General features: G+C 41.1%; 1 protein-coding gene across 1 annotated transcript in view; it reads left to right on the top strand.

Moving 5' to 3' along the window:
* The window catches only part of HASPIN (histone H3 associated protein kinase), a 1,280,677-nt gene that overhangs the window by 419,319 nt on the left and 839,511 nt on the right, over nucleotides 1–21,847 (top strand). The window contains exon 4 of the mRNA XM_044063451.1: nucleotides 6,197–6,369. Coding sequence (XP_043919386.1) covers nucleotides 6,197–6,369 — 173 coding nt within the window. The remainder of the gene's footprint in view (nucleotides 1–6,196; nucleotides 6,370–21,847) is intronic.

Genomic DNA, 21,847 nt, shown 5'->3' with positions numbered 1-21,847 from the left:
CTAGATGCGCTTGTGTAATTTTGCAGAGCCCTTCAAGTTTTTGTTCGTTAATGCTCCATTTGACAATACATCCTTGTTTGGCCTCAAGTTAAAGGACACTTTATCCAGGTATGAGAAAAATGGAAAGACATTGTCTGCTGTGGGTGTACATTTTCCACTCCTCAGAGATCCTTTTCCAGGGACCAGAGAAGTTGTGAGAAAATGTGGTTCAAAAAGTCCCAAGGATCTTTTCAGGACACTTGTGGAGGCAGTTAACCCAGAGGCAGAGGGGGGAACTCTAATGGTAGACGCCACCCTCATGGTAGAGGTGGCCCGCAAAACCAGGGATCCTGAGATACTTTACTTGGGAGGTCCTTCCAGCACTCCTGAAATGAGGCCCTGGTTGTCTATCTCTGAAGGCAGTCGGGGGTCGATTTGTCCCTGCACCATAGAACCTGGCTACAAATAACATCCCATTCATGGGTGCAGAAGATCATATCTAGAGGTTGTATTATACCATTTTCCCTTCCTTCTCCCATTCACAGAAATATCCCAGGTGTTCCACCCAGTCAGAAGGAAGCAGCAGCACTGCGAATACAAAAGCTGCTAGAAAAATGTCATCCAAGAGGTCCCACCAGACCAGAGAGGATCCGAAGCTTAAGTTTTTTTTTTTTAGTAACAAAAAGATAGGGGCTGGAGACCAATTTTGGATCTCCACTTCTTAATCAAATTGGTTCAATACTCGAAATTCCAGATGGTCATGGTTCAGTGCATTCTTCCTTTTCTAGAAGGTCTCATAGACCTTCAGGATGCGTACTATCATATAAAGATGAATAGGTGATCCAGGAGGTTCCTTTGCTTCCGGCTGGGAGCCAGTCATCATTAGTTCAGAGTTCTGCCCTTCGGTCTCACCACAGTCGCCAGGGTGTTCACCAAGTTTATGGCAGTAGTAGCAGCTAACCTGAGATTGTAGGGATTCTGGGCATTTCCATATTTAGAAGTCTGGCTCATCGCTACCCCGACCAAGCAATAACTACTGGAGGCAAGATTACAGATTCTTGTGACATGATCCTACCTGGGAATAACCATAAATTACAAAAAAAAATGGCACGTGGAACCAACTTAGGCTTTAGAATCCATAGGGGCAATCCTAAACACAAAAACAATGATAGCCTCCCTTCCCACATCAAGACTGGACACATTAAGAACACAGGTTAGGAAAATAATTTGCAGCTCCAAAATTTCAGCACGTTTGGTCCTTCAGGCACTGGGATCCATGGCAGCTTCAATAACTCTAGTTCCATTGGCCAGATTTCACATGAGGATTTTACAATGGCTTCTTGCAACACAATGGTCAATACCTCACCAATCAATGTCAACCCCAATATCAATCACCAACTTATGCAAAAGGATCTCAGATGTTGGATACAGTTGGACTCAATCTCTCAAGGTCGTCCATTTATTCTCCTTCAACCCAAGGCCATAGTGTACCCACAGGTGCTTCCCAGTTAGTATGGGGGCCATTTTCTGGGGAAAACAGTCCAAGGAACTTGATCGCCCAAAGAGGTCAATCTGCATATCAGTGTTCTAGAGATTAGAACACTGCTCTTAGCATTGCAGACCTTCCAGGATGCTCTCTCCTTGGGAACAATTGCGATTCAGACTGACAACATGTTGGTAGTTTGGTACATCAACAAAGGAGGAGCCAGGTCCTACCTATTGTGTCGAAGCCTTCAGAGTGTGGCAAAGGGCAATCTCATCCAAACGTACTCATAGCAACGCACATTTCAGGCAAGTCCAATGCGATAGCAGACAAATTGAGCAGATGTATCTTCTGCCTCATGAGTGGCCCCTCAATCAGACAGTTGCGGAAAGGATTTTCCGCCAATGGGGTCAGCCTTGCCGTGATCTTTTCACCTCTCCCCTAAACAAGTGCAGCGACTTCTTTGCCATAATCCCTTCTTAGGGGGAATCACCAAGGGATGTTCTTCACAACTGGCCTCTCGGTCTCCTTTATGCCTTTCCTCCCACTTCATTAATCCTGAAGTTCCTTCAGAAAACTGCCACATTGAAGAGCAAAGTAATCCTCATTGCACCTTACTGGCTTCAACAGATCTAGTTTCCTTTCCTTTGGCCTCATATATTTCAACAGCCTTGGACTCTGAATACATCTCCAGACCTCCTGTCTCACCTGATGGGCATGATTCACCCGGACATTTCAAGCCTCAGACTGACATCTTGGTTTCTCCAATACCCAGTCTATGCTTTCTTCCCCTGTCAGACATATTCTTTTTTCCTCTCATAAACTATCTACATGGAAACTACAATAGTAAATGGAAGAAATTTGTTTACTAGGCACATCAGAATAAACTGGACCCCTTTTCAGCATCTATCCACAGCATACTTGACTTCTTACCCTTACTATTCAAAGACTGTGCATCTGCTACTACTGTAAAGGTGCAGTTGGCAGCCATATTCCAATTATATAATACTGGATATCAGGACTCCTCACTTATTTCTCTCAAACTTTTGTAAAGCCTTTTTGAGAGGAACTCTTCTCTTTAAAACCTCCCTTTAAAGATCCAACTCCATCTCAGGTCTTGAATCTTGTGTTCCAAGCTATTACTCAACTACCATTTGAACTGGCAGCCAAGTATAATCAAAAATGTTTGTCTTGGAAAGCTATTTTCCTAGTCGATATTACTTCAGCAAGAAGAATTTCAGAAATGTAAGCCTTTTGCCAACCACCATAGTTAATTTTTCACAGAGATGGAGTCACTTTGAGGCCAAATCCATCTTTCTTACTTAAGGTAATTTCCGAGTCTAATCATCCAATCTATTAATTTACCCGTCTTCTTCCCTAAATTTTCTAACAAAGGTGAATATTTGCATTTATTAGATGTCCACAGAAAACTATGTTTTTACCTTGCCAGGACAAAGAATTCCTCTTCTCGTCTGAAATTAGGCAAGCCTGTGACTAAGGTAACTTTGGACAAATGTCTCACAGATTGTATTTCCTTCATATATGATGTTAGTCATTACTCTACCAAAACCTGTGCAAGCTCATTCAACTAGAGCTTATAGCTACTTCATCTGCATTTCAGTCTAGGTCATATATAGATGATATTTGTGCAGCAGCAACTTGGGTGACTTCCCATACCTCTGTTATTCATTAGATCTGGTCTCCAGAGGAGGAGCATCATTTGGTTCAATGGTGCTTAGAAACGTACTTCCATGAGTCCTCCCGAGATGTAAGGTAGCTGGGGACTCTCCCACTGGTTGAGGAGAGAATGAAAATTGATAAAACCAGATAAAGAAGTTATGTACTCACTGTAACATTTCATCTGTGTTGTCAGTTTTCATTCTTCTCAACTCCCCACCCACCAACCCCCTGACAATTAACTCCTGGAAGAGAGAGTGGATTTTAGGAAGTCATATCCTGACTATAGCTCCAGATATTATCTGTGTGATATTTGTAAGGCCTTTGGCCTTTTTTTCTATTTCTGTTCGCAAACAAGATCTGAGGCCCTTATGACTGATGCATGCTGGGTAAGGGTAGTCTTGAGAGTTTTTTGTTACCACCAGCTATAGTAATGGCAGAGTCAGATGTGAGGGATTGGATCCGAAACTACAGGTTGAGGAAGAATGAAAATCAACAACACAGATGGAACGTCATGGTGAGTGCATAAAACACCTCCACCCCCATCTTTATTGGCCTTGGTCCATGGCCTTAGATTTGACTCATATTGTTGATGTCATTCTTCTACCTTTCAAGATTATTCTTTAAGCTACACTAACAAGTGGTTGGTGGAAGTTTTCATCTTGGAGTGTAAGGACCCATTGCCACTCAAGAAAAAAAAAAAGTTCCTCAAATGAGTCCTTGACCATTTTTATTGCAATTTTCAGTTACTTTTGAGGACATTGCAAGGGGCAAATCCACCACTTAGTCAAACTCCAGCATCTAGAGGAACATGCAGGTCATACAGAGATCTTCTCTGATGCTTCTTTTTATTGTTAGTGTCTCAGCTGACCTCGTCCTATGGCTGACTTCATAGGTCATAGAACATATGCTGTCCTTTCTTCTAAAGATTGAGTGCGGGATGTTGGACAGATTTAAGTGATTTTATTCTTCACTTGCTGCTAGTAATGTAAACTATCTCACTTATAAGCAGCAGATTTGAGCTTTCACACTGGAACTGTGGTAACAGACTCTGCAGGATATTCCACAGTGATGTGGAATAGGTAGAGCATAAGCCTGATTTGCCTAGGATGTTTTGGATTCCTTCTTGATTTGTGGTCATACTGAGAAAGGGAGTAAGGTTTATTAGTTTACCTTACAGGGACTGATCGATACACAAGATTAGTATGTTCCTTCTTAGAAAGGAGAAATTTTGGACATCTTTTCTCCTAACTTCCATCTTCCTACTGAACTGCCCATTTTTAACATACCCTTTCATTTCTAGATCATTCTTCACATACTTCACTGTGCTCTTGAAAAAAAGAATAGTCTTCTGATTCTCTAAAGATTGTGCAAGCCATAATGTCTGATAGGTAGGGAAGTTACCTTTTTGTGGTGGGTCTTTTGTATATCAGCCCTCAAAATGCCCAGCAGCTCATTTACTGACCACACTGTTCAGTTATACCAGTTAATCGCATAAAATCCCGAGCACAGCAGTACAGTAGAGTGCCACACTTGTAATGATCTTAATCCCCAGCACATACTTCAGTTTATAATGTCCCTGTCCCCATTGCAGTCCTTTCTTCAGCATAATTGTGTTCTTGTATCTCCACCATTTTGCATTCCTGCCATTAGCAAATAAATAAATATCCAGTCATACTCTTTGGCAGCATATTCATACTTAGCACCACATAACTGTACTCTTCACACCCCAACCCCAACACACAGACACACACAAATCCTATTATTCCCTGGACAAATAACTGTAATAGACCCCCAACTCTGATGTGTTTCTGTCCTTGGCATAATGTCATTTCAAGTATATAACCCTCCAGTGCATATCCTTTCTCTGCACATTTTTTTCATTCTATGCAGAATTGTTTATTTGTACAAAGGACTCATTAGCACAGTCCTAAAATGAGCTCCTTAAGTAGAACATTTTAATATTTATGGGGTTGGCTATCATTGCATTTTAATATTAATGTAATTGATTAGACTTGCTGTACTCTGAGGGTCCAAAGACATATTGGTGCAGAGAATAGGATGAGGATGGATGACCTCTTACATGTAACTGTTTCCTAAAAGTACTGACCACCACACCACCCCTTTCTGTTCTGGTCTACAGGATTCCCCAATGCAACTTACCCTTCTTACGGTGTTGTGGTGGCTACCTGCTTTACTTGCTTGCTATGTTTTTGCTGTGCATCTGAATCTTGTGGTTAGGCTTGTCACTGATGTCTTGAATAGTACAGGGTTTAGCAGAGAAGTGGATATTTGCAATGATCTGTGTCATAGTGGATGCTAGTATAGCTTAATGCTGTCGTACATCATCAGAGGCTGGTCTGTTGACTGCTTGGATCCACTTGTCCTTTCTGCAAAGGACATACTTGCTCTGCATGAAAGGTATTTATTGATCCTTGAGCTTAATTTTTACTTGACGTTTGCTATTAGAGATAGTAAATATATGTTTGTTCTCGCCTGCATGTGTTGTGCCATCTTGTTCATGACAGCAGTCAGCTATTCTTAATGGTCAGGATAGCACTGTAAAGAACCAATAAGATTTTCAGTCTGCAGACATGATCATGCAGTTGGTGTCTAATGTCTAATTATTTTCTAAGAGCTATCTACACTGCTTATTACAAAAACCTGCTTAAATACTACTGCAACATGACAAATATATATATATATATATATATATATATATATATTTTTTTTTTTTAACAGATCTAATGATATGTGTTTGTTTTCCATGCAAAATGTATTAAGGGGATTCCAGTTCTAGACTGTTGTAAAACATTGGGAGTGATGGAGCATAGCAGGATGAGCACAGTTTTGAGAACTTGAGAAAGTTTGAGTACAAGAGAACAGTCTTGCGTTTCCTGGACTCGCTATACAAACTATTACTCCTTGCCAAGCACATTGTAAATATAAAATGCTTAAGCTAGATTTAACTGCTATACATTTATCATAGAACTACGAAGATCTTAACTGACAGTTCTTAAGTTATTGTTTTCAAGTCCCATTTAATTATGTTTTCAGTGGTTCCTACACCAAGCCGTTTAAAGAGGTTGGAACTTCGAGATGTGCATAAAAGTGGACTTATTACCCCTCAGCGTGGAACTCCTGGATTTCTTCATAGGCAGGACATGTATGCAGGAACTCCATGTGATGACCTGATTGGACCTTCTCCGTCTCATGAACTGTCTTTCATGGTGAGGATGTATTAAATGTTCATCAGTCCTTGGTCAGCATTTTCAGAAATTACTTGGTTATTTTTTGGTAATTAGTTGACAGTATGTTGCTGTATAGTGTTGTTTTATTTAATTGGTGTTTTTTGTCTTGGAACTTAATTTGAGTAGCAGGTATATTGTTCATCTTCTCCCTCTTATAATCTGCAAACACATGCACAATACATACTTCTTTTTTTAATTATTTACTTGTTTTATATACATTCTGTGAGGTGTCATATGTTGTAATACATCATTCATTTCTAAAATGATATCCATTTCTAGACTATGCAGGCTCTGAGCTTTTATATTAAATTATACTTTGTGTTTACATCAGTTAATGCAATTTTCAGTCCTTACAGTTGTGATCAGCTCCTGAAATGTCCAAGTATTTGTAGATTTCTTCAGTGGTCTGTCAAATCTGAAATATATATATATATTTTCTGTGCACATCTGCATCATTTTTCTTTGACCTTATACAATTCCATCACCCATTAATTCTCTGCCACCTCCATATCACTGCAACTCGCACCACCCCTTGGGAGGTGGATCACTGGTATTTAGTGGACATGTAAGTTAGTGGCGTCTTGTAGAAGGCTTCATATTTTGTACTGATTTTCCAGACATATGCAGTATTGTAGTAGGTAATTTGCTTTTCAAACCCTGTGCTTGTTAAAAATTGAGCTATTTAAAAACGGAGGCCCTTCAGTGCAGTATTCCAAAACTGAGTTTTTTGGGATAAACTCTTGGCTAGGCTTTTAAGGGCCCCAGGGCCATTAGTCTACTAACCTCATATGAGAGTCCTTGTGGTTATTAATACACCTTTTTGTCTTAAGATTCTCCACTATTATACTAGTTTCCTTCTCTTACTATTAGATTGCACATAAAGTGGACTGGGATATTATGTACTGGAGTGCATAGTCATGCATGTACCTTCTGAATTTCTGACTTTTGGTTTTCTAACCATTATTGGACATGACATTAAATATTCACTGTGCCTAGAAACATAGACTTTAATGCAATAATTAAAATTGCTCTTTGTTGTATCTGTCAGTTTATTTCTAAGGCTTTGGAATATTAACGTACATGAATAAGATGCATAGCTTTCTTAAAAGTAAACCAAATCTGAGCCTACTCTACACCACAAATGACCTGCTACTATATATTCTTGTCATCCTTCCCCTTGAATTGATATGATATAAACTGTGTATTTCACAGCTCTATTCCTTGTTTTGTGTGATTCCACATTCCTGGCCATTGCATTATACATCTTGCTTGCTTGTTGTCTTTCACTGTTCCCACATGTGTTCATGTCTCCTCTCAAGCACTGATTTGTATATAGTTGATTGAGCACTTTTGTTAGTGTTTAACATTAAGCCTATAGGGGTGAATTTCCTTCCTTTCTTATATTTCCTCACGCCATCTTCTCCAATTACTTTGTCAGGACATTTCTGGAATTTTTACTTTTTCTTCTGTCATTTACAACTGTGAAATTACCCAGAGTCTCTACTACTTCCAACAAAACTGTATTCTTTTCTAGTAAATATCATATATTCTACATATCTGCTGTGTGTTCCTTATGTGGTCTGTGTTTTATGTTGTAAGTTAAAACTCTCTGAACACTTGGAAGTGCCTTGTACAATTACTTTCTGAATGTTTTGCAAGAGTTTATAGTCTTATTTCCATATGAACTTTTACTACAGACATATTCATTGAATTTCTTGCATCTTACACAGTACTGCTGACAACTGCTTTTCTGTTGGACTAGCTCTGTGGCACAAAGGGATGGAGTCCTGAAAGCAGCCCAGGGCAATTAGTGTTTGATTGCCATAAAGAGGGGTGACCTGCTCACTGATTTTTCTTCTTTGGGAGAGGAGTGCACACACTCAGAGGCACACATGGTGCTTCAATCTCCTTAGAAGAGACTGGAATGGTCACTGCTTGTGCTGCAGGGGGTGAGACAGGGCTGTTTGAAGCCAGCACCACTTGCAGAAGTGAGGGTACATTCTTCACGGACAGTTACTTGCACATACTTTCCTGGTGCTGTGCCAGGTGCTTATGGCAGAGACTGGGGAAAAAACATAAAATGCTTGGACCTTGATGGCAGACTAGATGACATTCCTCTTGGTAGGTTCTTGCACAGTTGAGAAGGAATGAGCTATTTGAGAGGGGGTCTGAAGGTCAGCAGGCAGTGGGAGCAAAGAACTGAAATAAAAGCAAAAAAATAAAACAGTTGTAAAAGAATTCTAAGCACATTTCAAAGTTTGATATAATGTTGACAATTTTCATTCATTCTTCAAAAATTGAGTTTGGATCTGACCCTTGGATCTAACTCGAGCTCCTCCCTTACTCACAATGATCAATCCCTAACATCCTCAGAACTCATTTGTTACTTTCACGAAAGGATGTGGCTGCTGTGAGCTCTCGGGCAAATTATTTTCAGGTGAGTCTGATATAACTTTCTTTCCTTCTAAAATTATATTTTTAGTTGCCTCCCTACCTACATCTGTGTAACTTTTCATTACTAGAATTGGTATTATTTCTTTTGTCCCTCTTGACACTTTCTAGTGTATTTCTGATTACCATTGCTGGTATCCCCCCTTTCTTCTTACTGTAAGAAAGAAAGAAAAAATATTTCTGTTTTTCCTTTTCTTTTCTTTGTTCTGAGTTGTAAACATGGCAGAAAAATCTTTGGAGTTTGGAAAATGTGATCACAAGCAACTTCTATCAGACGCACACAATTGATGTGTTTATTGTTTCAGCCCTGAGCTCTCAAATTGGATTGCTCTATTTGTAGATAATTTCACCCAAGGGCAGTTGTAGACTTCAAAGACAAGTTAATTTTGAAAAATTAGCTTCCCTCGACTTTTTCTGAGACTTTGTGGGGCTCAACCCCCTAGGTCCAACACCAAGGAGCTAAGAAAGAGGCCTTCGGATTTATCGGACTTTTCAACTCAACCCTGTGGAACAGGAAATTGGCACCTATGTCTCTAATGGCCACAGGCAACCTGTAAATGGTTAGTCTCCCAGGCCTCTACTTGTAAATGTTTCATCTCTCATGCCCTTTCTTACACTCATCAAGGATATCAGAACTTGTCAAAGATTTGGGATGCATGGCTAGGCTTAAAAAGGTCCTTTTAGTAATTAGCCTAGTAAACATCTATGAACTGCTTCCTCTGATCTGATGTGTGATCCAGCCCGTAAGAAGCCCAGGAAGTTGGATCCGAAGCATTCATCTTCTGACAAGCCAGCATCAGATACTAGATCTTCTTTCTCAGATCCGAAGCCCCCTTTCCTGTACAAGGCATGCATCCTCCTTGGATCTGATGCCTTCCAGAGTCCCCTTCACCTTTCTTAGAGACACACCGGCATTTCCGATCCCCCTCTGTCGCCTCTTTCTCTTATTCTTCCAGGAGCCTGACAGAAGCTGATGTGGATAGAATGGGAGTTCTTCTGGCTGTTACCTCTATGGTTTAGGAAACTGTTACAAGCACTATACTCTCCATTACAACTTTTCTTCTGATCTGACCCATGGCTTTGGAGCCCTTTGATCTGAATTTACCAGGACTGTCTCAGATTCAAAGATCATCGTATCTTCAGCTCCAGTTTTTTTTTTTCTTTGTCCTGGATTTGAGCCTGTCGAAGACAGACTACTCTCAGAGCCAGGGTATCCCTGTCTGATCTGAGGTGATAGTCAACTCCGAAGTTGTTGATGGAGCCATCTCTACCCCTCTGAGCTTCTGCATTGGACAGCTTGGCTCCAATCTCTGCCTCAGGTGCGCACTGCCAATTGGATCAAAGGGAGCCGATGGTACAGAAGCATGGCTTCTGTGTTCTATTGCTCTCCTCCTCCTTGGAGAGCTCTGCATGTGAGGTGGTGAAGAGTTTTCTTTGTCTCTGCAGGGAGGATGGTCTCCCCTCCTGATCTTTTCGCTACATCCCGTGTGTCTCAGTGCCTTGAGCCTCGTCACCCTACTCTACAAGGATAGCCAGCCAACCCAAAGTCTCCAGACTACCCAGCAGGGTATTTCCATTTCTTCTGATACTTCTCCAGCACACCTCACTAAGGAAGTCCCTAGGAAAAAGAGCAAGAGGAAGCACTTGGACTCCCCTCAGGAGGTAGTCACTGAAGATGCTGATTGTGATGAGTGGTAAGCGTATCTAAGATCATCACCTGATGTCTCATTTGGTCTACCAATAACCCTTCCCAAGAGGAATCAGTATTCCTGAAAGCCTTTGGGTTGACCCATCTACCTCCTGGGTGACTCCGCTCGCTGACGAGCTCATGGACTTGATCTTTAGGCAGTTGTGGAAGGAACCACACATAGTTGAGCCAATTCCCAAAAGACCAGACTGAATTTTGGCACCACCAAAAGAAAGGGTGTTTTGGAGCAAGGCAGTAGATGCTATGGTCATGGTGGTGGCCACCAAGAAGGAACTCATGGAACAGAGTTCTTCTGTCCATCCCACTAACAGGAAAGCAAGGGCATTGGACAGATTTCGGAAACGTGTTTATGCTTCAGCAAAATTTGCTGTCAGATTGCTGAATTATTTGGCGCACTTCACTAGATTGTAGAGGGATTTGATTAAGAAATTCTCCAGGTCTTTTGCTGGGACCAGTACTACTGAGGCTCAGATTTCTGTGGCTTCAAAGTTGGCTACCCCTACAGTCTATTAAAAAATTTGTCCATGAGGCTCATTTCACATGCGGCTGAAGGTACTTCAAGGGTGGTGGGTTCAGGCATTTCCATTAGGAGGCATGCCTGGATGTGCTTGTGTGACTTTGCAGAGCCTTTTAAGCACTTTTTCATCAATGAACCCTTTGACAGAAGTTCTCAGTTTTGTCCTAAAGTTGAAGACACACTTTCCAGGTGTGAGCAAGATGGAAATACCCTCCCTGCCATAGGAGTATGTTTTTCAACCCCTAAAAGGACATTTTCCAGGAATCAGAGGAGGTCAAACAATGTGATTTAGGAAGTCCTAGGCTCCTTTCCAAGATCCCCATAGAGATAGTTCCCCTAGGGACAGAGGGAGGAACTTGAATTGGAAGATGCTAGCCATGTATCAGATGAGGCCTGCAGAACCAGTGGGCTGGAGATTCTTTCTCTGACAGGCCCCACCAGATCTCCTGAAAGGAGGCATGATGGTCCACCTCCAGAGGTAGTCTGGGGTCATTTGTTCTTGCACCAGAGAGCCTGGCTAGACCTTACAAAAGACACATGGGCACAGGAGATTATTTCCAGAGGTTATATAATTCCCTTCTCCTTACCACCCCCGCCTGTAAGCAAAATTCCTGATATTCCACCCAGTCAGAGGAAAGCAGCAGCAATAGAAGTAGAAAAAAGTCATCCAAAAGGTCCCACCAGGTCAGATAGAATCCAGAACTTACTCAAGATTCTTTTTAGTGCCAAAGAAAACAGAAGACTGAAGATGAAATTTGGATCTCAGCAATCTGAACAAGTGAAGTTCAGCACACCAAGTTCCGGATGGTCATGGTCCAGTCTATTTTTCCCCTTCCTGTACAAGGACGATTTAATGTGCCTACTAGATCTTGGGTGGCACACAGGTGCAGTGGTTAATGTTGTCACCTCACAGCAAGAGGTTCCCTGGTTTGATTCTCAGCTGGGATGCCTTCTGTGTGGAGTCTACATGCCTGCCCTGTGTTCGTGTGGGTTTCCTCTGGGTGCTCCAGTTTCCTCCCACATTCCAAAGATATGCATCTGGATCTTTTCTCCCCATGCCTCTGCTTGAAAATAGGCTCTGTCCTAGTCAGATTTTCCTGGTCAACAAATGTTAAATAAAATCTTCAGGATGTCACATTAAAATGAACAGGCAATCCAGAAGATTCTTTTGCTTCCAGCTGGGAGTCGGTCGTTACCAGTTCAGAGCACTGTCCTTTGGCCTCACCAAAGCCTCCAGGGTGTTCAAATGCATGGCAGTAGTAGCAGCTCACTTGAGACTGCAGGGACTCCAAGCATTTCTGTACCTTGATGACTGGCTCATAATCACTCCGACCAAGTATCTACTGATAAAAGCCCAAGATCATGTACTCCAGAGATTTTCCCTACAGGGGATTACCATAAATTACAACAAATCTCAGAACAGTCTCCGAGTTTAGAATTCATAGGAGCAATTTTCAACAAAGTATACTTGACAGCCTTGCTTCCCTTTCCAAGAGTGTGACTATCCAATTGCAGGTTAGAAAGATAATTCAAAATTCCTCAGTTTCAGCTCACTTGATATTGCAAACCTCAGGTTCATTGTCTGCAGCAATAGTTTTAGTCCCACTGGCAAGATTTCATGAGGATTCTGCAATGGATGTTAGCAGCTCAGTGGTCCATTCTTCATCAGCATATGTCTATTCAGATAAAAATTACCCAACCATACAAGACATATATCTTTGGTGGTGGATCCACCCAGATCAGGTTCTGTAAGGCTGTCCTTTCATTCTACCTTAACCCAAGACCATAGTGACCACAGACACATCCCAGATTGGGTGGGGGTGGGGGGGCATTTCCTGGGAAAAACAGTCCAAGGCTCATGGTCCCCCAAACAGGCCAGCTTTGCATATCAGTGTCCTGGAAATGAGACCAGTGCTCTTAGTGTTGCAGACTATCCGTGACTTTCTACCTTTTGGAACTATTGCAGTTCAGACGGACAATATGTCCGTAGTGTGGTACATCACCAAACAAGGAGGAACCAGATCTTACCCTTGTGTCAAGAAGTTGTCTGAGTTCAACAATGGTTGATCTCTTCCAACCAATTTGTGTGATGTTAGACAAATTGAGCAGGTCCATTCTACTACCTCATGAGTGGTCTCTCAACAAGAAAGTGGAGAAAATGATTTTTTGTCAAGGAGGCCAGCCATGTTGCAACCTATTTGCATCTCCCCTAAAAAACAAGTGCAGCAGGATCTTTGCCCTAATCCCCCAACTGGGTGGTCACAGAGATGCTGCCCCCACCCCCCGTCTCCTCTATGCATATTCCCCAAATTCCTGCAGAAAGCATCCCGGTTGAAGAGTAAAGTCATCTTTATTGCTCCTTACTGGCCTTGACAAATTTAGTTCCCCTTTCTTTGGCCTCATCTAGTCTACCCTGCTTGGATTCTGGACCCAGATCCAGACCTTGTGTCTCACCCAACAGACATGATTTGCCCGGATATCTCAAACCTGAAACTGACCGCATGGCTTCTCCACTTCCATTGATAGCCAGGCAGTATTCTCTGTCTTACCCCGTCTGTCATATACTTTTGTCTTTCCACAAAGGTTCCACAAGAAAACTTTACAGAAGTACATGGAAAAGATCCTTGAATTTTTAGCAACAACTTTCCATTAAGGACCGGTTTCCTCCACTATTAAAGTACAACTAGCCGCCATCCCTAATTTTCATATAGGGATTGAAAACTCCTCCTTAGCTGCATCAAAACTTTGTAAGGCCATTTTGAAAGATACCCTTCTTTTGAGATCCCTGTATAAGGATACAACTCCACCATGGGACTTGAATTTAATGTTGCAGACCATAATTCATTCTCTCTTTAACCAGCAGCAAATGCAACCTAAAGTTTTTGACCTGGAAAACTGTATTTTTTGTAGCCATCACATATGCTAAAAGACTGTCAGAGCTTCAAGCATGGTCTTCTAAACCTCTCTACCTGATATTTCACAAGGATAAGGTAGCTTTACGAACAAATCCTTCCTTCCTTAGGTGGTGTCAGACTCCAACAGTAATCATTCTATTAATCTCCCAGTCTTCTTTCTAAATTTTCAAAGGTGAATATATGTTACACTTACTGGATGTGCATAAGCAATTATGTTTTTACTTCATAGAACAAAGGATTTCAGAAAAACAGATTATTTGTCTCCTTTATGGATTCCAAATTAGTCAAGCCACTTATGAAAGTAACAGTAACCAGATGGCTGACTGAATGCATTTCCTTTGTCTGTAATAAATTGAGCCTTTCCTTACCAAAACCTGTCGGAACCCATTCAACCAGGTCCATGGCAACATCATCAGTATTTTTAACCAGGGCTTCCATAGATGATATATGCGCGGCTGCTACTTGGGCTAATCCTCATACCTTTATTACACATTGGATCGTGTCTTGAAAGGAAGAGCAGCCTTTGGCTCAACTATGCTTAGGAATATCCTTCTTTAGAGTCCTCCCGGGATTTCAGGTAGCTAGGGACTCTGTCCCAGTTGTTGAGGAATAAATGAAAATTGACAGCATTAGATAAATAAGTTATGTACTCACCATAACGTTCTATCTGTGCCGTCCATTTTCAACCTTCCTCAACTGCCCTCCCAGCAGTCCCCTACCTTTAAACTAATGACTTCTGGAAGAATGAGACCTCATAAGGGAAGCACTGTTTCTTATGTTAAGCTCCAGGTAAATTTTCCTATTACTAGGGGGTAGTAATTTTTCCTTTGACACTGTAAGCCAGCAGACAAGATCTGAGAATGTTGGGGATAGAGTGTAGTGGGTAAGGAAGGAGCTTGAGAGTTTCTAGTGGCCAGAAGCTGAAAATAATGGCAGAGTCTGATCCAAGCTTCAGATCCGATCCCAGTTGTTGAGGAAAAATGAAAATGGACGAACAGATGTAACATTATGGTGAGTACATACCTTTTTTTTAAAGCACAGTTTGTCAGAGTTTAGTTCTGTGTGGACATACTTGTTAAACATTTTTTAAGTGCTTATTGCAAACCCTTTAGGTGCAGGAACAGTCTGGTGTTAGTGGTCCCTTACAATGCATAATACTTTGTCCCCAGATATTTTATCCAGTAGTGAAGTTCACAAGAAAAAGAAACAGAAGCTTCATCACAGAGCTGATGATTAGTTTATAGCTACTTATGAGGCTGATATGGCTTCCTTGGCTAAGAATATTCTGCAGACAGCTAATTCTGATGGTTGTTTCCATACGTGGCTGCAGTACTATTTTGGCTATAGACGTTTTTGTTATTTCAGAGAATGATGAGGAATTTGATGAGGACAATGATGATTTCCTAGTTGACACAGAGTCCATTCACTGATTCTTCGGGAGGCGAACCTGAGCTTAGGTTCAAAAAAATGTTCATTTTTCCTCAGATGATTGTTAGATTTAGTGATATATTGGTACTTGCGTATTATCGCGACCACATTCTTAAGCAATTCACTCGGCTCTTCTTGTAAACAGAAAAGAAATCCCGGTTATGCGAAGAACTTAAGGTGCCCTCGACTACAACCTCGTTGGATAACAGTAAAAGTTGCTCAGAAAGAAAGAGCAAAACAAGGGAATTACGGAATGTGTACACTTGATCTGATTGGAGAGTTTTTTTGCCATGGGTCTTGGATGAAAATGAGTTACTGCCTACTTGTGTTATCTCATAGTAAAGAAATCTCAGATAAATAGTTTTATTGTTTGTTCCTTGTTCACTGTCATGCAGCTGTTCTGCTAATGACAAACATGCCATGACATTATTTCCACAGTACGGTTCTTTAACTGTTCCTGTTAACACAACAGTCTAGGTAGCTTCCATGAATGAAAGAGAGTGTTGAGACAGCATTACTTCATAATTACAACTCAGAGAAGTGAGGCAGCAGTCAGAAAAGAGGAACAAATAAAAGAAAAACATGATGGGGTTGGGTGAATTACTGTAACTTGGCTGAGAAAAAAAAGCAAACCTGTTTTTCACCTTTGCCTGATTAAGTACAGCTGCTTGCAGATTCATGATAAACACGGCAAATACGAGCAAACTGGGTAAATCATCTGACTTTCTGTCCCACTAGGGTTATTTTCAAAACAAAAAGGAAATCACAGCTCTTAAACAACTCCGAGCACACATCAAATAAATCTGTTGGTATAAAAGTGACACTTTCAGTGAAAAAAAATCTTTCACCAGTTCACTGTTTATTATCGGAATGTCAAGTGAGAATGAGTTGCTTACGAATGTGGTTGCGATAATACGCAAGTACCGATGTTTTTGCTTAAGAGCAATTGGGAGCTACCCCAGAGCTAATCAGCGTTATGGAGGACGAGCTACCCTGTTTTATGGCTATCCCCGCTCTGTTACCTGCCTTGGTGAAATATTTCTAAAGCTGCCTGCAGGACACTAATCTATTTCAGCAGTCCTTTAACAGGCTTAGGTTTCTTCTCATTTGACTGCTGGCCTAGTTGCGGTCTCCCCAGCAGCCTGCTCAAAGAAGTTCTTAACTTCATCTAATCCAACTCCTGATAAAGAGAGAAAATTAAGTAACATCAGGGCAAAATGATGTCTCATTCTAGTAATCTAGCCTTTACAATGTTAAGTTATCAAGTCTATTTGTGGAAATTTATTTTACAGTGTGAATGATTTTGCTGCATCCTTGCATACAGAGCAAAAGTCTTATATGAACAAAATTGTTTCTAATTTGGCTCATGTTTTGAAATGTGCTTTGAAGGAGTGTGCTTGAATGGACAGGTGCATTTTTGAGAAATGCTGCTGCTGTTTTTGTATTAAGACAGTATGCTTGGTTACATAAAGTCATTGATGATTTAAAAGCCAAAAATCTGAATGCACCTTTAAGTTGTGAACTGGTATTGGAGTCCACTGTTGCACACATTCTCAAACAGTGGGATGACAGAATCAAATTAATGCATGGGATATGTAGGATGTTTCATGTATCCAAGTTCTCTCCAAACTAGGCACATTCCTTCAAGGGGCAGAACTAACAACAATCTCATCCAAAAGAAAAGTCTGGGATCTGAAAGGAAATAGCAAGAGGAAAATTCTTCAAAACCAAACAAGAGGGGGTCCCTTTACAAAAAAACAAAATAACCCCCCTGCAAAGGAATGACTATGCCAAGTCAAACAAGAGCACCCGTGCCCAAATTCCTGCCTTTCCTTCTTCCTCCTTCTCCCAGGCTGTCTCTCAGCCATGCAGCCTGGTCCCAAACAGTCTCAATAGGTTATAAGAATAATTGAGAGGATTTACTTGGTAGTAGATAGATCATTTCCTTTCAGAGGAATCCCCCCCCCCACACACACACACACACACACACACACTCACCAGACTGCACAAAGCTGTTTATTCCAGTGATCCATCACATGGTAGAAGCAGGGATCTTGAAACTATTAACCTGAGATTCGCAGAGGTAAAGGATTTTACTTTGGAATCTGTTTTTGGTACTAAAAAAGAATACTCCTGGAGATCAAATCCTACAGCTGTCCTTTCTAAACACCTTTGTAAAAGTTACAAAATTCAAAATGCTGACCTTACAGTTGGTCCTAAAGTTGCTTCCAGACCACTATTTCATGTGCCCCTAGATCTCAAGGATGCTTATCTTATTCCTATTGCTCCCAAATTCAGAAAATGTTTGAGGTTTGCTGTGTCTTGCTTAAATTATCAGTTTTCTGCGTTACCCTTTGGGCTGTCCTCAAGTGTTTACAAGGTGTATGATCCCTGTGGTTGCCTACTGCAGAACCCTAGGTATCCACATTTTGCTTGTTTAGATGAATTGCTGATTTATGCAGGTTCTTTATGTAGGTGCTGTGTGAGTCTTTAGACAAAGTCGCAGTCTGGGCTTCAGACTTGAACCTCCAAAAGGCCTTTTTCACACCCTTTCAACAAATTGTTTTCCTGGGGTCTTGAATAGACATAATAAAAAGAATGGCCTTCCTGCCAGGAGAGAAAGTTCTGACTTATTAGGGCATTGCCTTGGATTTCCGTCTTCTAGATACGGCCTCAACAAGAGAGTTCCTCAAAATTCTACTACTTACTGCACCGATGATCCTCATGAATACCACTAGCCAGACTACAAATGAGAAAAATTCAGTGATACTTGAAGAATTTTTAGGCCCAGCATCTTCATCCCTTATATTTCCCCGGTATTGGGATTTGTAGAACAGAAACTGCAGTGTTGGAAGGATCAACTGTTTCTGCATCCAGGATTCCCTTCTGTCTTCAGACTCCAGTTCAATCTGTGGAGACGGACTCTTCAGATTTTGTGTGGAGAGCAGTGTTCATAGGAATTCAAGTGCAAGGCTTGTGGAGCCCCCAGCACATGCCAAAGCAAGTAAATGTAAAAAAGCTGTAATTCTTGCCTTAAAAGTTCGTCTCCACTTATGGACTCTGGGTCCTCTTCTAGTGGTCACAGGCGATACTACCATGATGGGGGGTACCTGAACAAGCAAGACAGTGCAAGTTCATACCTTCTTTGCTGGTTGGCACTGATGGCCAAGAAGCTGGTTCTACAGCATTCTGTGACATTTCTGGCTTGTGCATTCAGTCAGAGCAAAACACAGTAGCGGACAGAGAGATTATGCAGATCTGGATGGACCCTCTTGAGTGGGAGCTCCATGTATTCATTTTCTAGGACCTGATCCAGATGTGGGGTACATTTAGAACCGTATTCCTCCTTTCAAAACAGACAACTGAAAAAATTCTGTTTAAACATCCTTGCAGACATGCTTAAAGACAGGTGCTTTATTTATTCCTATGGTCAGGAATGTTCCTGTATGCATTTGCACCCTTTACAATGATTGCCAATGCAGTTCTTAAGATTCAGAAAGAATTGCCAACAATCGTCATGGTAAACCCTCTTTGGCCTAGGTAAAGTTGGTTTTACCTTTTAATGGAATTAGCCAAGGATAATTACCACAAATTTCTTCACAGCCTGGATCTGCTCAGAAACCATCAGAGGCAAATGGTATACCCCAAATTACAGCTATTGAAAGTGACAACCTGGATCATTCTGTTTTGGTATCTTTTAGGCAGTTGTCCCATGAGGATGTGCATAAGGTATATAGGGAGGCAAGAAAGTACTTGGATGCAATCCTATTGCATGCATAGTAGCCAATCATGTAATTGTACAGTGTGTGCCTTTATCTTTTAGTTTATGTAGAGATATACTTGAATCAGGTGGGTTCCACAGGGTGCTGAAAAGTTGATTCACATTAAAAGATGTGTACACTTGCAGTCAGAAACTGCATTGCAGTACCATGTCACATTTTTGGCAACCTTTCCATTCTGTTTAAATCATCTAGGTTCACCTGATGGAGGACTGGAGGAGCAGTTTTAAGAGCTTAGTTGAGTGTCCCACTGCTATGCTACTTGCAAGCTCTGTTGTGGGGATAGGATTGCCTCATCAGGAGAGTAATGGCATCTCTTTGATGGACAGCTCTGTCCACTCACCTGTGGTACAGCTGCAGATGCAGCCCTTTGAGGCCATGGAGAAACATTGTGTTTAAAACCAGCTTGGCAGCATAGCACCCATTCTGATGCAGACAAATTCAGTGGAACAGCAGGCTATAACCTGGGTGCACAAACCCATGACATCTGTTTCCTGGACAACGCCAGCTGGTGGAGTTTCTCAGTAGGACGTCCTTGGAGCTGATTTGGTAGTCCCCATCACCCAGTGGCCTGCAACAGTCTGTCTCCAACCTGGTGATACCAACCTCCCTATTTTATCAAACACCATACCTCTTGCATAGCCCAACCCTCCCCTCACCATTTGTCCACTCTCTGTATGTGTCCTTCCCCTGTCAATCGTACCTTATTGGCACATGACCACCACTGCTTGTCTGCCCCAGCAAAATTTCCGTACTTGGTTTCCCTTTTGCATACATTTCCTAAGAATGCTTTGCACTTGAAGATCTTTTAGTTTGTGAAGTGATGTGCCACAGAGTGTGTACATATTCCTAAGGCTGCATTACATTGCTCATCTCGCAGATTTGTCATGGGGTGTTATTTTAGCCTCACTGTGGTCATTTCCTATCCTGTAATACTGTTAACATGAGATCTTCATTACTGTGCAGGCTATTGACATTTATCTACATACTCTGTGATGGGCTGCTGTGTTTTATTGAATAGTGCAAAAGATTCATATTTTGGTATACTTGCTCTATTAGTTCACTGCTGAGTAAATCTGATCCAAACAGGGATGCCTTCATAGTAGAGCTGACAGCCTCTGTAGACATCTGTGCCTAGTAGTCCTTACACTGTGCATTGGAATTCAACTGCACTTGCACTGTACATCTATACAATGATTCTTTATGGATTTCACCCACAGCATTTTGATGTACTTGCTTTTGTAAGTAGCTTTTTGAGCATTTTAGAACTGTTCCTTTTCATGTCTTCATCTCACTGCAGCAGCTTTCTGGGAGGCATAGTTCTCTGTTGTGTTATGGATACAGTTTGCAGGTTCTCTGTTGTGTTATGGATACATTTTGCAAAGTACTTCATTCCTGGATATTCTCTAATGCTTAATTGTCTTCTGCTTTGGCATTTGTGCAGTTGCTGTTTACTGTATCAGCTTTGTTTCTATTATTAGATTGACTCCTGTTTCAGTGTTGCCACTTTTTATTTTTAATTTGTTGTTTAACTTGAATCAATGCTGTATTTGTCTGTTGAGCAGCTGTCAGTCTCTGGTCATGCTACTTTCTCTTTGACTCTACACTAATAAGCTAGTTGTGCTTTCAAAATATTCCAATTCTGCCATTGCTTATTGCAGCACCTAATTGGAATACTTCTGGTGCTGATAAAATACCAAACGCAATACTAAGGAGTTTGTAACTTCTACTGACATATTCAGGGTGTACAGTTTGGAGTATTCTGAATCAAACTTTTTCTTCCAGAATCATTTATTTGCTTCTAATACTAAAAAGCCTCCCATAATTTAGCATTGTCAGGATCCCCACTTCTGCATTTATAAGAAGTGGATAATACTTTCAGATCTTGCAGATCATTTTGATTGTGAATCTTGTCTTGCTTTACAAACAGGAAACATATTATCCATCCCACCCATTATACTGGCTGTAATTGCTTATGACACCTGAGCTTCACAATGTGCTCAGTTGTGCTCCTAAGCACTACCAATATTTTTCTTGGAGCTGGTACCATTGCTGTAACACCAGTATTTATTGGTATGTAACAGTCATCTGTTAAATTCCCCAGATCTTTAATAATCCGTATAGTGATCAAAGATATAATTTCTCTGGATCTGTGTCTACAACTGTGATAGTTGCTGAATTTATAAATTAACACATGTTTAACATTGATGATCTGTCTTTGACAGTTCCTGAATGTATATAAGGACGCATTCTGTTTTTGCTTTTATATTATGGATTCATTTTACTGCTCCAAGCAGCCCACAAGCTAAACAAACCGAAGTATTAAATTAACTCCGTCATCAGTGAAAGTGGATCCTGTAATTATTTTATTCACATGTCTGTAGCCTTTGACGCAGTGGCTTTAGTTGGTGCCCTGAATATATTAGCAATGTGCACACACATTCTTGCTGTTATTTTTAGCTTCTGTGCTCAAAAGTTTATTCACATAAAAGATTACACACTGCACTGGTGCTTTAAATTCAACTTTTTCCTTATTAATTATCCGACTATGCCCAGCATTGATTTGCAAGCTTTTTCTGACTTCACTATATCACTGCTTTTCACTTTTGTAATTTCTGAAAGCAACTTGTTTTCATGCTTCTGTTGAACAGCATGCAGA

This window comes from Protopterus annectens, chromosome 2.part1 (genome assembly GCF_019279795.1).
Source record: "Protopterus annectens isolate FY-2018-M chromosome 2.part1, PAN1.0, whole genome shotgun sequence".
In the NCBI taxonomy this organism is placed as follows: domain Eukaryota; kingdom Metazoa; phylum Chordata; order Ceratodontiformes; family Protopteridae; genus Protopterus; species Protopterus annectens.
Note: the sequence above shows the minus strand (reverse complement) of the source record. Positions and strands in the feature narration are given on the sequence as shown.